This window comes from Panthera pardus, unplaced genomic scaffold, assembly GCF_024362965.1.
Source record: "Panthera pardus isolate Hobbes unplaced genomic scaffold, ASM2436296v1 HiC_scaffold_18, whole genome shotgun sequence".
NCBI classification, from domain to species: domain Eukaryota; kingdom Metazoa; phylum Chordata; class Mammalia; order Carnivora; family Felidae; genus Panthera; species Panthera pardus.
In genome coordinates this window covers 7962126-7979282 of record NW_026526743.1, presented here as the reverse complement: position 1 = coordinate 7979282, position 17157 = coordinate 7962126, and the positions used below count along the sequence as shown (strand labels likewise).

The following is a 17157-nucleotide window of genomic DNA, read 5'->3' as shown; positions in this document are numbered from 1 at the left end:
CTGAAATCTTACTGTGAGGTATTATGGTACCCTGCCTGAAACAAAAAATAACTTGCTTGATGGCCTAAAAGAGCAGATAACAACGAAAATTAAATAATATGTGAGTGAAAATAATTGCAAGGTATAATAATACAATGTTCAAAAAGTGAATACTCTGGGAAGGATGTATTAGCCTGTACAAGTTGGTTTCGATCAACTATTGGCTGCTTTTGCAGTAAATTACCAAGATTTTCATTGCAACAGTATTTTCCCACACACATCAAAATCTTGAAGTATTAGCCTTTCCAACTTGTCATTTAGCCTTCTTTTTTTTTTTTTCCACAACCCTCTAAACAGAGCAATCGGTTTTTGAAAAACAAGTAGCCATTTCAAGGAGTCATAAGATACAGATGTTCAGAAACATTACACCAACTACAATTCAGGCATCTGCACAAACATCACCAACACTTATGGGAAAAGGTGTTTCTTTTCAATGTGGTCAGTACATGAGTTAAAAAACCATACTATTATTGCCCTCCAAAACCAAAACGGGAGCAAACTTTATTGCCTTCTGCCAAACAAAACTAAATGCCAAACATTAACTAAAAACCCTGCACAAACTGACCCCTTTGTTTAATACTGACCCTTGCCATGTCTTATTATAGTCCTTGCACTCAAGTCTATTTTGTCTGAAGCATAGGTACCCCATTTTGTTTGGTTTCCGATTGTATGCAATATCGTTTTGAATATCTGCCCTTTCAGGCTGAGTGCGTTCTGAGAGCTGATGTGAGTCTCATGAAGGCAGCATAGCACTGAATCTTGGATTCCTTTCCATTCAGCCAATGTCTATCTTTTGATTGGGGAATTTAATCCCTTTATATTTAAAGGAAGTATTGATACAGGCAAGGAGTTTCTGTTGTCATTCTTTTCATGGTTTTCTTGCTACTTTAGAATTCTTCCTCCCATCCTTATCCATTTTCTCTTTACCTTTGTGATCTGATGAGTTTCAAGAATAGTAAACCCTGATTCTTTCCTCTTTATCTTTTGGGTATCAATTACCAGTTTTGCTCAGTGGTTACCATGAGGATTCAGAAGACATGACAGTCTATTTTAAGTTATGTACAGCGTAATTTTGCCTACTGAACTTATTCCAGGCCTGAGTTGACTCTTCAAAAATGTGAATGTAGAATCCTAGCCATTTTAGGAAGGTTTTGCTATTCTCTTTCTTATATCTGTGAAGATTTCTTCCTTTCAATCATATCAGTCGATATTCTGTACTTGTAGCTATTGCTATCATGAAGCTGCTTCACGTTTTTGAGTGGACTGACCCTCTTTTTCCTTAAAGACCAATTAGTACAACATGTTATTTGTAATACACACTTTTAGTTGAAATAAATGGACAATGGTGTCCTGAACACCTCTTTCATGATAATTACAGCAAGGTTAGAGGCACAGAAAGTATCTCCATTTAGATTTTATTCAACTCTTCTCCTTCACCTTCCATGGAAAATTACATATGTATGAGTCCCACCTAAGAAAGAAGGGAACTCATATCACTGATGTAGCAACACTCAGCCACATACATTCAAACACCCACTAGGAATAAATGAATTTCCTGAAGTGATTTGAGAATAAGAAGTATATTGATGTTTACTAGTCACAAATCTTAAAAAGGTTAATGTAAAAACATTGAGATTATACCTATGCAAAACTCCATCCCTTTTATCATTTAAAGCATAATAGCGTATACATTATCTAAATGTTTAACTTTGTATTATTCCTCATAATAAGTATTTTGATATAATGTCTGAGCACACTGACTTATTGCTTTCTGCTGTGAATCCGGTAACACGTGTTGACATGTTATGTTCAGTTAAATATATTTTTAAATACTTCTTTCAACTTACTTTCCTTTTGGTACTCTCTGCTGTTTTCCAAATGGCGTATTTATGAAGCAGGGCTTTCCTCATGCATTAGGTTTGTATGGTTTCAACTCAACATGCATTTGGAGATATTGACTAAACATTTGAATTCCAGATGAAAGCTTTGTCATTCTCTTTACATTTTAGAGATTCCCTCTGATATGGGAACTATGATGTTGAATAAGCTAGGACTTCCACCTAGGGGTTTGCCACATTCATCACATTTGCAATGTTCCTCCTATGTATGAACAATGTGATGGTGAGTAAGGCTTGAGCCATGTGAAACGTTTCACCACATTCTCTACAATTCTAAAGTTTCTCTCAAGTATGAAGTTGGTGGTGTGCAATGAGGCTTAAGCACCATTAAAGGGCTTCCCAGATTCTATGTGTAAAATCGCCTCTATAACACATTCTCTGACAAGAAATCAGGGATCAGCATTGGTTAAACTCTTGCCACATAGTTTACTTGTGAATCGTTAATCTTCAATGTGGATTCTGTGATGTGGAGTAGCATTGAGCAGTCCTTAAAAGTTCTCTCACAGTCTTGGGGCTCCTGGGTAGCTCAGTCGGTGAAGCATCCAACTTCACCTCAGGTCATGATATCGCGACTTGTGGGTTCGAACACTGCCTCAGGCTCCAAGCTATCTGTGCCGACAGCTCGAAGCCTGGAACCTACTTTTGATACTGTGTGTCTCTCTCTCTGCTCCCTCCTACTCATTCTAAGAAAATTTTTTTTTAAAAATAAAAAGAAGTTCTCTCACAGTCTTAAACTCTGTCTTAAACGTTTGCTCCAAGATGATTTGTGTGATATTGAATAAAGGGTGATTGGTGATTAAAACCTTTTGCACATTTGTTGCATTGGTAAGGATCTCTCAAGTATGAATTTTGTCATGTCGAGTAAGTTTTGAGTGTTTGGTAAAGGCCTTGCCACATGCCTTATATGGTAAGCTTTCTCTCCAGTATGAATTCTGTGATGGTCAATAAGGGTGACTGCAACCTAAAGGCCTTGCCACATTATTGACATTTGTAAGGTTTCCCTCAGGTATGGATTCTGTGATGCAGAATAAGGCTAGAACAGAAAACAAGGTTTTGCTGCATTTGTTACATTGGTAAGATTTCTGTCTGGTATGAATTCTGTGATGTCGAGTAATTATTGAGTATTCACTCAAGGCCTTGCCACATTCTTGACATTTGTATGGTTTCTCTCTGGCATGAATTCTCTCATGTCAAGTAAACTGTGAATACACCTTAAAGGCCTAGCCACATTTGACATTTGTAAGGTTTTTCTCCAGTATGAGTTCTGTGATGTTTACTAAGGTGTGAGTTTTGGATAAAGGACTTGCCACATTCTTGACATTGGTAAGGTTTCTCCCCGGTATGGATTCTGTGATGCCGAGTCAGGGTTGAGTATTCACTAAAGGCCTTGCCACAGTCTTGACATTTGTGAGGTTTCTCTCCGGTATGAATTCTGTGATGTTGAGTGAGTAGTGAGGAACGGGTAAAGGCTTTTCCACATTCTTGACATTGGTAAGGTTTCTGTCCAGTATGCATTCTATGATGTTGAATAAGGGATGATTGCTGGCTAAAGGCCTTGCCACACTCTTGACATTTGTGAGGTTTCTCTCCAGTATGCATTCTGTGATGCTGTCTAAGGCACGATTGCTGGCTAAAGACCTTGCCACATTCTTGACATTGGTAAGGTTTCTCTCCAGTATGCACTCTATGATGCTTACTCAGGGATGACTGCCGGCTAAAGGCCTTGCCACATTCTTGACATTTGTAAGGTTTCTCTCCAGTATGCATTCTGTGATGCTGAGTAAGGGATGATTGCTGGCTAAAGGCCTTGCCACATTCTTGACATTGGTAAGGTTTCTCTCCAGTATGAATTCTGTGATGTTGATTAAGGTATGAGTGCCATTTAAAGGACTTACCACATTCTTGACATTTGTGAGGTTTCTTTCCAGTATGCGTTCTGTGATGTTGACTAAGGGATGATTGCTGGCTAAAGACCTTGCCACATTCTTGACATTTGTGAGGTTTCTCTCCAGTGTGGATTCTGTGATGCTGAGTAAGGGATGATTGCTGGTTAAAGGCCTTGCCACATTCTTGACATTTGTAAGGTTTCTGTGCAGTATGGATTTGACTGTGTGCGTGAAGTGATGACCCATCCTTAATGGTTTGACCACCTTCTTCACATTTGTCAATTTTCTTTGCAGTATGTGTTTGCTGATGTTGAGATAGTGTTGAGTGCCTGTCAAAGGTTTTGCCACATTCCTTGCAAATGTACCTTTTCTCTCCAGTACCACTTGTCTTACAGGTATTTAGACTTAATGATTGACTAAACATGTTTCCAGATTCGTTACCTGTGTATGGGTTCTCCCCCACATGAATCCTTTGATGATCAGCAATACTGAAGGACTGCTTCAGTGCTTTCCCACATTCATCATATTTAGAAGTAATTTCTCCCCTCTGTGTACTATTACTATTGGTACATTTGGAGTTTGGGTAAAAGACTTCCTCATCTTTATTAGATTCAAAATGGTTTTCTTGCAGAGGAGTCCTCAGACATTTGATAACATGGGATCCCTGGTTAGACTGTGTCTCAGATCCACTGTATTGAGCCAGTGTATCTCCAATGAAAACGCACTGGTAATGTTGTAGGGTCACCTCCTCTGTGAAGCACCTCCCAAATTGAGACGTCCTAGGCCTTTCATCTTCATTTTTGAATCTTTGAGTTTTAGAACTATTTGACTGAAAGGTCAATCCAATCCCACTTTCACAATGGTTCAAAGCATTGTTTTCAGCGTGGACAAGGTAACTTTCCAAATGTTCCAAATTTTCGTTGCACAAATATGTATGTTTGCATGTTTGATTGGAACTTCTGCTTACAGATGCACACTGCTTTGCACAAATAGTGGATGTAAAAAGGGCGGTTTTCCAAGATGTTTTATGTCCTTCACTGATTGTGGCCGTGAAGTTCTTGTTATGGGCAGTCCTCTCAATTGGACCACGTCCTTCATGAAATTTCTGATGCACTTCATTCTTTCTACTACTGTCCCAGTTTATCATTAAGTGTAAATTCTCAAAGGCATGATGTTTCCCTGTACCCAGTGACATATTTTGTGAAGAGGTTTCTATGCATGGTTTTGGCAGGAGGTTCTGGGTGCCATGTGAAGATATAGCTGAAAGATAGCAAATAACAAAAAAAGGAACATCATTCCAATTACTACTCTCACATGAATGTACTGACAACTTCTAATATACAACCTTCAAATCAGTCAGAGAATGTCAGGAAGATGGTTGAGAAGGATTCATCAGGACTTCATTCTTCCTTGACACAGAAACTTACACACAACATGCTGAAGACATAGCCTAATAGATCCTTCTGTAGTTGTTTAATGGTGTAGCACAAATCACATTCCTATGCCACAAGAATCAGGAAAGTACTTTATGATCCAAAATTTAGAAGGACATTTAATTTAAAACTCAAACAGAAATGATGAAAATACGATATAGAAAAAGTAGGAATAAAACAACAGGACGAGTTTGTTTTTACAAATAACCCAAAAATTTTACAGACCTATACCACCATCAACTAAGGATGAAAAATTGAAGTTCACCTAAAATCAGAAGTGAAGAAGTAAAACAAGACACAGTACATGTGATATCACAAAATAAAAGTAATTATAATTGGGAAAAAGGATAATAACATGCTAAAAAATATGTATCCAAAAAATATATAAAAGTACCTATTTCAAAAAAGGTATAACCTACGTGACATCATCATGGATTAAAAAACATGATGAAAGGGAAACCTGGTTGGCTTAATTGGTTGAGTGTCCAACTCTTGATTTTGACTCAGGTCATGATCTTAGGGTCATGTGATGGACCCCCATATCAGGCTCTGCCCTAAGCAAGAAGTCTGCTTAAGATTCTCTCTCTCTCTCCCTCTGATGCTCCCCCACTCACTGACTCTCTCACACTCAAAAAAAAGAAAAAAAGAATAAAGTCAACAGATCTACAACTACTAAGTAGATTAAAACTGTAATAAATAAACTCCCAACAAGGAAGTCCTGTGCCACATGAATGATCACAGGATCATTCATAGACACACATGACAACGTACTAGAAATCTCCCCAAACATTTCCAGGGAGGGAAGAGAAGGGAGATTATGAAACCACTTGATCATATGAGCATTAACAGGTTATCAAAGCCAAAGGAAGATGTGACAAGTATACAAGAATATGAATTACTATCTGTGGGGAATATTCATGCAAAGTCCACCATAAAAATAAGCAAATAGGGGAGCCTAGGTGCCTAAGTCAGTTAAGCACCCAACTCTTGACCTCAGCTCACGTCATGATCTCAGTTGGGAGATCAGGCCCCATGTCCAGCTCATTGCAGACTGTGAAACCTGTTTGGGATCCTCTTTCCTCCTCACTCTCTGCCCCTCCCATTCTCCTCTTCCTCCTTCTCCCTCTCAAAACAAATAAACAAAAAACAAACTGAATCAAAATCACATTTTACCATTTTACAACATAATCAAGTGGGAATTCTTCCTGAAATTCAAGGACGTTTCACCATATGGCAAACTATTGAGTTGGGACTGCACATTACAGACTAAAGATCACAAAGAGAGGATAATCTCAATTGATACAGGATAGGAAGTGAGCATATTGGACACCACTTCACGATTAAAGATACTCAATAAAGGAGAAATCAAAGGAAACTTACTCAACCTAATAGAGATCATGTATGTGTGAAAAGCTGAAATCTAACATACTCAATGCAGAGACCAAAAGCTCCTCCTATAGGATCAGAAACAAGGTAATGAAGTCACTCTCCCACTTTCATTCCACACAGTACTGGGACTCTTCACAATTAGGCAAGAAAAAATACATAAAAGGAGACCAAATTGGGGGCGCTTGGTTGGCTCAGTCGGTTAATTGTCTGACTCTTGGTTTTCAAGTGGCTCCTGATCTGACACTTTGTGAGTCTGAGCCCCTTTGACTCCTCTGCATTTCAAGACTATCCTTGAACATGTTTTGGAGGGCTTTTCCAGTGGCCACAAACTCCTTTAGTTTCTGTTTGACTAGAAATCGCTTTCTCTCCCCTTTAGTCTGGATGATAGTCTTCCGGGATACAGTATTCCTAGCTGCATATTTTCCCCATTCAGCATTTTGAATCTACCTTGTCCCCCCATCAGGCTTGCCAAGTTTCTATTGAGAAATCTTGAGCTGACCTTATGGTTTGTTCATGGTAGGTGAAATACTTCATCCACGTTGCTGCTTTTAAGATTTTGTCATTCTCATCGTTTGCAAACTTGATTCCAAGATGTCTTGGTGCTGGCCTCCTTTTGGTGATTTCAATGGAGTTCTGTGCCTCCTGAGTCTGCAGGTCTGTTTCCTTCAACTGATTAGGGATGCTTTCTGCTATTATTCCCTTAAATAACTTCTCTAACCCCCTTTCTCATCGTCTTCTGTGACCCCTGTAATATAAATGTTATCACTTTTGATGGAGCCCGATTTCCTAAGTCTATTACATGTGCCTAAGTCTCCTCTCTCTGTCTGTCTGTCACTCTATCCACCTTAAGCTTCACTATTTTCCATTATTTTGTTTTCAAGGTCACTAATTTGCTGCTCTAATTCCCCCAACCTGCTGTTCATTGAATCAATGTGTTTCTAATCTCATTTATTGCATTCTGCATCTCTCATCCTTTGTTGAGCCTCTTGTCTCTGTGTTAAGAGCCTCACTGCTGTTGTCTTTTACAAGCCCAGTGAGCATCCATAATGTAGTTCCTTCAGTTTACTATTGAGAATGTTACTGACAAAGGTTTCACTTAGAACTCTGGCTGTGGCCATAACTTCTTCTTTCATTATGGATAAAATCTTCCATCTTGGCATTTTGTCTAAGTCTCTGGCACCCTCTGTATGTTAAAACATCCAGTTATGTCTCCTGCTCTATCGTTCTGGCCAGTGGTCTGCCGAGGCTCTCCTTTCCAGGGTTTGGACCCTGTCCTCAATGGATTGAATTTTAACTAGTTATGCTATGGGCTGCTTGTGAGATGAGACCTGACATCACCTCCACCAGAACTGAGGCTCTACAGAACTGTGTGGTCACATGAGGTGTGGGAAACAGCTTAAGCAAATCTCTTGGGGAGGGGACAGCCTTGCTGGGATTGAGTCAGGCTTGACTGAGAAGGGCAGTCCCACCAGAGGATAGGGGCTTGGGGCTTGTTGTAAGCAAGGCAGACAGCCAGTGTCCCCACTGTGCCCTTTCTCTCAGGGTGCTCTGTGTTCCTGCTGAGGAGAATGGGAAGGAAATAGAACCAGCCAGCTCATTTGTTCCCATCATGCACCTCATTGAAGGGCCCCTAGGATATCAGATAATCTCACTCATGTGTGCCCCAAGTGCTCTTCACATTGCTGTTTCCATGCTGTCTACCCTCAGGTTGTGGGCCTACCTTCTGTTCAGGAGCAGTGCAGTGCCCTCTAGGATCTTTCTCAGCCAAGCTTGCTGATCTTGAAAACTCGAGGCTTGAAGCCACACTGCTTGCAAGAACACAAAAAATGCAGGCCTTCTCATTTTCCAAGACAATGACACTAGGGAAATGTTCTCCTTGTGCATTCTCCTTTGGGCTCCACTCTCCTACCTTACTCCAGGACCACAGCTCCTGCTTTCAGGAGCACTATAATCTGTTGCTCCCCCAACCAAATCTCTATACTTCCTACAATCTTCGATGTGCCTCTTATCTCTCATTAGCTGAGTAGTTCCTCTTTCAGTCTTAAGGTTGCTTTTTGGGATACTTAGGATGCCTTGGTGGTTATCTAGATGTGTGTGTGGGATGTGATGAGGGTAGGGTACTCCTAGTTGTCACGATACTATCTTCTTTTTCTCTGAAGAATCCCTATTTTTTTTTTATTTTTAATTATTTTATTGGAGAAAGAGAGTTTGTGCAACTACGGAGAGGGGCACAAGGAGGCCAAGACTCTCAAGCAAGCTCCATGCGGTGTGAAGTCTGAGGCAGGGCTTGATCCCATGACCTTGGGATCATGACCTGAGCCAAAATCAGCAGTCAGAAACTCCACCAATGGAGTCACCCAGGTGCCCCTGAAGATTCCTCATTTTGAAAAACTTATTCAAACTCACACAAATTTTATAAAATTGGAGATTACAAACCCAACACACAAAAATTCATTCCTTATACACAACAAAGAACAATTCCCCCAAAAATACAATTACAGTTACATTATTTTCACAAAGAATAAACTTCTTAAGACTTATAATAATGCTAGAGGTCAAAACTAGTGAAATGAAAACTATAAAATATTGTGAAGAATCGAAAGAAGTGAAAACACATCCATGTTCTTACATGGGAATACTTAAAATTATTCAACTGTCAGTACACTCTAAGTGATCTACTGATTTCTTGCGACCTCCATCAAATTCCCAATGACATTTTTGGCAGAAAGATCACAACCAAATGGAACATTCACATGGGTATTGCAGGATAATATATACCCACAATAATCTTGAAACATAGAGTACTCTGGTGGCACAACACTTCCTGATTTACAACATACTATAAAATCACTTATCAAAATAATGTACTACAGAAGAAAACAGAGACATAGAATACGGAAAAAGTGATGGTGACCTACACGTGCACTTCAATGTCAATGTGTATGAAAACAAACAGAGCATCTTCTTAAAACTCACATTCTGATTTGGATTTTTAGGTGGGGCCTGAGTTTCTACATTTCTCACAAGCCTAAAACTCATGCCAACATCCTCACTTCAAGAGCCACACTTCTATATTCCAAGAAGAAACAAAAAAAAAAAAAAAAAAAGAAGAAGAAATCATGGAGGACTTTGAACTTGAAGAATAATGAGCAAATTACTACTCATATCATGGAACAGAAACAACCATTCTCCTTGAACACTTACTACACAGTACAGACCATTCTAACAGTTTTGCATAAATTCACCCACCGATCCCAGTAACTTATGAGAACAATAGTATTGTTTTTCATCTTTCAAAAGAATATGTGGCAATATTGCAGTAATAGTATAGTATGTGTCTTTATCCAGATTATCTGACTTAATTCATCTAAGAGAAACACACCAACCATTATAAAGAGATAATCCTATAAGAAGGTTCACAGAAAGTTTCAACATGACAATGGTAATGCAAATACGATAAAACCACCAAACTAAGTAACATAAAGCGAAAAGTGAGGATACCACATAAAATACGAATATTACAAATTGAATACAAAAGAATAAAAGTGATAGAATAAAATGTTTACTCTCCTTAAAACTAAGAAATGTTTTCAATGACATAAAGCTTATATATCTATTGGTGGAGAAGGGTTTGGTGACTTGCTAACACCACAAATATACACACTCACAAATAGAAATAGGTATTGTTTTTGAGTCTTTTATAGCATTGAAAGTCTAGGTCTCAATTCTCTTTTGTGCTGGATTACATTTTACAATTTGAAGGCATTTGAACATATATGATGCATATTTTCTTTTTCTGGAGCAACAGAAAAGAGATAAGGAAGAGTATATATGGGTCACACCGGCAGAATACAATGGAAATTTACAGGACTGAGCCCTGATTCACAATCTCTACTTCAAACAGCAATTCCTACAGCACACATAGGAGAAATCCTTCATTCCAAAGCAGACAAGAAACAAAGAGAAATGAAGGAGGAAGCTTCCAGAATAAATGAGATGATTATGTACATCTTCCTGTAAAGATACTTAATGATAACAGAGAAAATATATCCACCTTCTAGTGGAGGGATCCAGCATAGAGCACACAGGAAATAAGGAACCTGTAATGGGTCACATTGGGATCAAGTGCCTAACATTCTTCAAAGGCCACATATGACAGCTGTGAAATAAACGTCCAGAACAAATATGTAATCAGTGTCTACATGCCAACATGAAAATATCCATTTTATTCAAATATCAAGCCAATAAAGCATGGCAAACAATTCAAATGATCATCTTAGAGAGACTCCTGGAGGAAGAAGAGGGAACACGTAACTAAATGATATCAGGAAAACTCTGCACGACCAACAGGTCAACCCAAATGATCTACCTCATACCTCATGAGGTGCATGCCATGTCAGAATTTCGATCTAATGAATCAGAAATGAATCTCATGAAGAACCCTCAGAAAGTAAAAACGTTTATGACAAAGACACAGGAATTTGCTATTATACAAGAAAAAAAGTTGGAAATGATGAAGTTACTAAGAAATAATGTAACCATTGAGACTTCATTACAGATTGTGAGTTCTAAGTTCTCAATGTTCTAGTTCCCCTGTGGCATTAATGTTGGTAGGAATGCGAGAATACACATAGACTAGTTCACCATTGAGGAATGGAACACATAGAGTGGAAATTTCTTATCGTTCATAAGAAAAATGAACTTCTGAAGTGAAACAGAGGATGAGATTTTCTCATTTTAGAAAGTGCTTTTTTATCTGATGAAAGTACTCAATCTCAGTGTTGTACGATGAAGATGAAAGCCTCAGTGGGGCGCCTGGCTGGCTCAGTTGGTTGAGCATCTGACTTCAGCTCAGGTCATGATCTCATGATCTGTGAGTTTGAACCCCACGTCAGGCTCTGTGGTGACAACTCAGAGCCTGGAGCCTGCTTCTGATTCTGTGCCCCTCTCTCTCTGCCCCTCCCCCACAATGGCTCTGCCTCCCTCTCTCTCTCTCTCTCTCTCGCTCAAAAATAAACTAACATAAAAATTTAAGAAAAGAATTAAAGCCCCAGTAGCATTGGAAAGCATAAACCAGAAATCACGTGATCCCTGTCCCCAGTGTTCCTGCGATGTGGGCACCAAACACAGTATGTCCACCACTACCCTGACACCCGTCTCACAGGAGGCAAAACAGAAATTGGCAATGGTTTAGGATAGAATGTCTCAGAAATATGGAGAATTCCCCAGGCTCTTCAACGCAATGGTGAAGCTCTCAGACTTTGGAGACCCTCAAGCTCCAAGGCGAGTCTCCTGGCACTCACTGTGGAGATGATGGACCATCACTGGAACTGAAGAAAGAATCCTTAGAGAATGTAAGAGCATGATGTGTTGGATAGCTGATGTCCTGCCATGAGAGGGACAGACATAATACTAGGCTTCTCAAACTAATTTCCATTCAAGGAGAGCTACTCCAACCACATTTTAAGGTCTAGCTTCACCCTGTTTACATTTCACCTTTGTCATCTTTTTCATTCATGCCCAGCAACCTAGGGGTGAGGCTACAGTCTTCTTTCTCTTCACATCCCAGAGCTCCCTCTTTTGTTCCAAAAAAATGACCAGGTCTGGATTTGACACAGTGACACTTGGTTATCAGAAAAAAAAGGAATGTAACTATTTCTCAGATTCTACCTTTCAACCCAATATTGTGCTCAGTACACAAGAGAGGACAGTGCAGAATTCTAGAAAATGATTTCCCAAATGCTGTGGCCCAACAGCCCCTTTAGTACACTCAACAGGAATTTCCAGTGTTCACATCATGACCTCACTTTCAAGTACTACCACTACAGGAATGAGTAGCAGTTGGGAGCATACGTGGGCAGTACCAATTTACGCCACTCAATGTTTACAATTACCACTCATCTATAGATGATGATGCTCTTACCTAACCTTAAAGAAGGGGAATCTACAGCTGAAAAGGACACCTCATGAAGATATTTCTCTGTATCTACAAACCCTTACTTCTTTCCCTGACTGCCGGGATCTGAATCCCAGTCATGCAAAGAGGATGTTTCCAAGAGACAGTCTTCAAAGGAAGGAACAAACCCGCGAGTGTGGTTTGGGAAGTCTGGAAGGAGTTATCCTCACCCAAGAAGAGGAGGTGTCCACAGGTCTCTAACATCACATCCCTGTACAGTTCTCGCTGACTCTGGTTCAGGCATCCCCACTCGTCCTGGGAGAATTCTATGGCCACATCCCTGAAGGTCAGCAGTCCCTGCAACAAATGCCACAGTTACCAAGTAGCCATAGGCAGCATTTATAATGGTACCTAAGATGCAAGAGGGAGTTAATGTCACCAGCTGGACCCTAAGACCTAACCTTCACTGCTTACTTGTTGATACCCACTGCCCTTAGGCCCTCATTTTATTTCACTTCTTCTTTCAACCTTATCTGTTACTTCAGGCAACAACACCCCAGGGCTATCGTCTCCTGTGATGGAAACAGAAGGTATACAACAAAAGGTAATGTCCTCTGAGAAAGAGCTTATACCCACCCTGTCTGAGCTCATCCCCTGACTCACTCCTAAGCAGGTAGACAGTGGTGTCAACCAAGGGAATAGGATTGTTACCATGACCTCATTATAATACTAAACTCTCCACCCAAGGGTAAGCACAAACCTCATTTACTATGTAACATTCAGAGTATGTAAAGAAGTGTTTGCTTTAAAAAAGAAAAAATTCGAATGTGTATTTATTTTTGAGAGAGAGACAGGCAGAGCATGAGCATGGGAGGGACAGAGAGGGAGACACAGAATCAGAAGCAGGCTCCAGGCTTTTGAGTTGTCAGCACAAAGCCCAATGCAGGGATCGCACTCACAAACCGCAAGATTTCGAGCACACAGCCTGCAAGATCATGACCTGAGCTGAAGTCAGATGCTCAGCCAACTGAGCCACCCAGGCGCCCCTGTATACAACTGTTTTCTTCAGGCCCAAGTGCAACCTTATCCCCACCTTTACATAAGATGATGGGCTCTCCCTTTAATTCTCCACCCTGACTATATATGAAACCATTCCCTTCCCGGGGTCTCTGCTTTGGAAGTGATTCCCTGTGATCTCCTTAATTGTTAAAATTCACATTTCCTTTGTGTGACAACCCCAGCTGGTATAGAATCTATCTGTGACTCACCAAGAAGTGAATTCCTGTTTCTTCAGGTACTTTAGGAAAACTGGTTCTGACTTAGAGGGGTTTCCTGCTTTCTGCAGAAAGATCTTTTTCAACACAATAATATGCTTTCATATATTTTCTAACTTTGAGGTAAGAACCAGTATGAATATTGTGTTTATTCAAGCGAATTCATAAAATGAAGGCATCAACAAAGGCATCCACGTTTTTAAATACTATATTCACATCACATAGTATACCTGGTGTCTCTTTCTTAGATGGAAAGTCAAGGTGTGTTACAATGTACGTAGCATATTCTAATATGAATTACAATTTCACAACGGTGTATTGGAAAGCTTTTTATTTTTTAAGTTTATATACTTATTTTGAAAGACAGACAGACAGAGAGGGGAGATGGTCAACAGAGTGGGAGAGAGAGAATCCCAAGCAGGGTCCCCACTGTCAGTGCAGAGTCTGACTTGGAGGTGCATCTCAGGAATCATGAGCTAATGACCTGAGCTGAAATCAAGAGTCAGATGCTTAACTGACTGAGGCATCCAAGTGTCCCTAGATTCTGCATTTCTAACAAGGTATTAGCCTATTGGCCAGGGAATAGATCTTTAAATAACAAAGAGCAAGAACTCAAAGGCAAGAACTCTTGGAATACTTGGAACTAAATGGGTTTTATAACAAACACAGGTTCTACTAGAATAGCAAAATAGGCAACAACAAGCCTTTCTGAGCATTTCCTACTTAGTAGAAGGCACCTACCCATTTTTCATATATTAATGGAAAATAAATGATAATTATAAAGAATTATCACCTATGAGAGCAAACACGTTATTCTTCTATTTCTCTGAGTATTGTGTCAAGCATCCAGTACATGGAAGAGACTAGGTTTTAACCCAGGTTCTCTGACCTAGAGTTGATCTAAAATGGCACACTGGCTGATATCCAGATGGGATCCTAAAGCAATGTTCATACCAGGTGTCAAAGCTGAAAAGAATGATGGAAACAAGAATGTGTCCCCACAAAGTTGATCTTTTTACACTTCATGCACATATCCATACATTTAGAAAGTAGTTACATACACAATAAAAGTGATAGAGTGGACGGCCACCTGGGTGGCTCAGGTAGTTAATCATATGACTCTCGATTTTGGCTCAGGTTGTAATCTCAAGTCTCCTGAGTTTGAGCCCTACATTGGACTTGGCAATGATAACAGGGAGCTTGAATTGTGTCTGTCTCTCTCTCTCTCTCTCTCTCTCTCTCTCTCTCTCTCTCTCTCTCTCTCCCCTTATCCATTTGTGTTCTCTCGATCTCACTCTCACTCATACACAAAATAAATAAACAAAACAAAAAAAATGAAGAGTAGAAAATGGTCATGGTAACTAAGAAACATTTTCAGTGACATTAAACTCATAAATCTAGTTTTGGATACTGATGCTTAGGTCTTTTATTCACACCAACACGTTGAATGATATACATAAAACAGCTATTATTTGAGTCTAGTATGATGAGGGATACAAACAGAAAAATGTTCACCTTTAGCCCAGAAGATTGACCTACAGCCTGCATGGTTTTAATAAGCATCCAGTAACTGCTGCTTGCTACATTCTGAAGGGGTCTCCTGACTGCCTATACACGTCTCAATAACTAACATTGAAGTGAACGGTAATCACCAGAGAAATCCTCCAGAAACAGTGTTACAGTTAGAAATTCAAAGGAAAGGGGACCTGAGTGGTTCAATGGGTTAAGCCTCCAGCTCTTGGTTCTGGCTCAGGTCATGATCTCATAGTTTGAGTCGAACCCTGAATAGGGCTCCGTGCTGCTACAGTGTGGAGTCTGCTTGGGATTCTCTTTCTCTCCCCATTTTTCCCTATTCCCCCCTCATGTGCACTATCTCCTTCTCAAAATAAGTAAATAAACTTAAAAAAAATTCAAAGGAATATTTGTGATCTCATACTGCGTGCATGTACCCTCCTCCCCAGGACATATAAGTTTCATGAAGCCACAGTATAGCTCTCTCTGCCCACAGGTCCAGACTCTGTGCTACTCCAATAAACTGTCTTGCATCATCCAACATCTGAATAGTTTCTTGACCATTGTGCTTGATGATCTCACCATATGCTGTTTCACTAAAAGCTTTTGTTTCAATCCTCATTTCTGTTCTATTCTACTTCAGTATTCTAAGGTGCAAGCATGTAAACTATGGGATTCTTCTTTCCTTGTTCTGAAAATACAAAGTAAATAGATGAATAGATTTGCATCAAGAGCGTGGAGTAAACTAACAATCTACAGGATGGAGGTCTGAGTGATTTAGAACCTCCATTCCCAGAAGTCAATATCTCTATTACACAAAGGTGAGGGCCTTCATTGTCCAGTGGAAACTGCTGGGATGTGGGTTGGGAGAAAGGGTCAAGAAAGGATTCTGGAGCCCTCTTTGGTCAAAAAAGCTGTTTTCATGAAAGCACAGGGAGAGGAATTGTGGCACCAAGGGCTGCAGTAGGATTGTGAGGAGACACTGATGATATGCTTTAAGTTGGAGGCATAGAGATAAAAGAAGTTTCTAAAGCATTTCCAGATAGTCAAGAAGACAGAATACTGCCAGTCTGACTCTCCTCAAGCTAAGCTTCCCTTCTGCCTCTAGCAAAGCATTCACATGAAGGCAATTGTGAATTCCTTGAGCAATGTCATACTCTGCATATATCTAGTGTTTATCAATGGGTGGCAAGCTGTAAGAAAATTTAATCCTATCGGTATTTCTTTTGCCTCTGTTCCTTTCATCAATAACTACAGGCAAAGAGAAACTCAGAAGAGGTTTTCAGTTGAAATGGGATGGTTTCTGCACATCACTCAGGAAATATACCTAAAACCCTTACAAATGAGAAGGGAAATGTGAACGTTATAGAGGAGAAATCTAGCAGAGAGCACAAAGCCAAGTTAAAGCATTTCATATCAGCAGTAATGAAATCAATTGTAACGAAATAAGCTGAAAATGGGGTATCTTTTTTACATTCTAAAGAGCAAAAGTCTTCTTTTTATCAGACAATTTTGGAGTTAATCTGGGCCTCATATCCATCCTGTGTATTTGTGCACTTTCTTCCTCCTGGTCTCCAGAGAGGTGATAAAGCATCCAGATCTGACCTAATGGGAATTATTCTCCTTGAGTGCTAACCCAGGACCAGACCCATCAGCAATAGGAATCTTGGACTCAACGCCTTCCCCTGTAGTTGGTTCACAAAGGGAATATTTTCAATACTTGCATAACTTTAATTTGGAGTTGGAGAAGGGGGAGAAGGCTCAGCGATGCAATGGAAGAGTGTTCTACAAACCTCATCTTGAGTATCATCGGAAAAGATTAAAAATTAG

The 17157-nt window shown here is 39.9% G+C and overlaps 1 protein-coding gene across 2 annotated transcripts in view; it reads right to left on the bottom strand.

Annotated features, from left to right (window-relative positions):
• Positions 1-17157, bottom strand: part of LOC109259248 (zinc finger protein 345-like) — a 103281-nt gene that overhangs the window by 84432 nt on the left and 1692 nt on the right. Inside the window, exons 2-3 of one of the 2 annotated variants that reach the window (XM_019436706.2) lie at positions 12772-12898; positions 1439-5083 (exon numbers count right to left, since the gene is read on the bottom strand). In XM_019436706.2, coding sequence (XP_019292251.2) covers positions 3150-5083; positions 12772-12898 — 2061 coding nt within the window. In that variant the 3' untranslated portion in view covers positions 1439-3149. Of the gene's footprint in view, positions 1-1438; positions 5084-12771; positions 12899-17157 lie in introns of those variants that run through there. The other variant, XM_053905809.1, reaches the window with a different exon arrangement.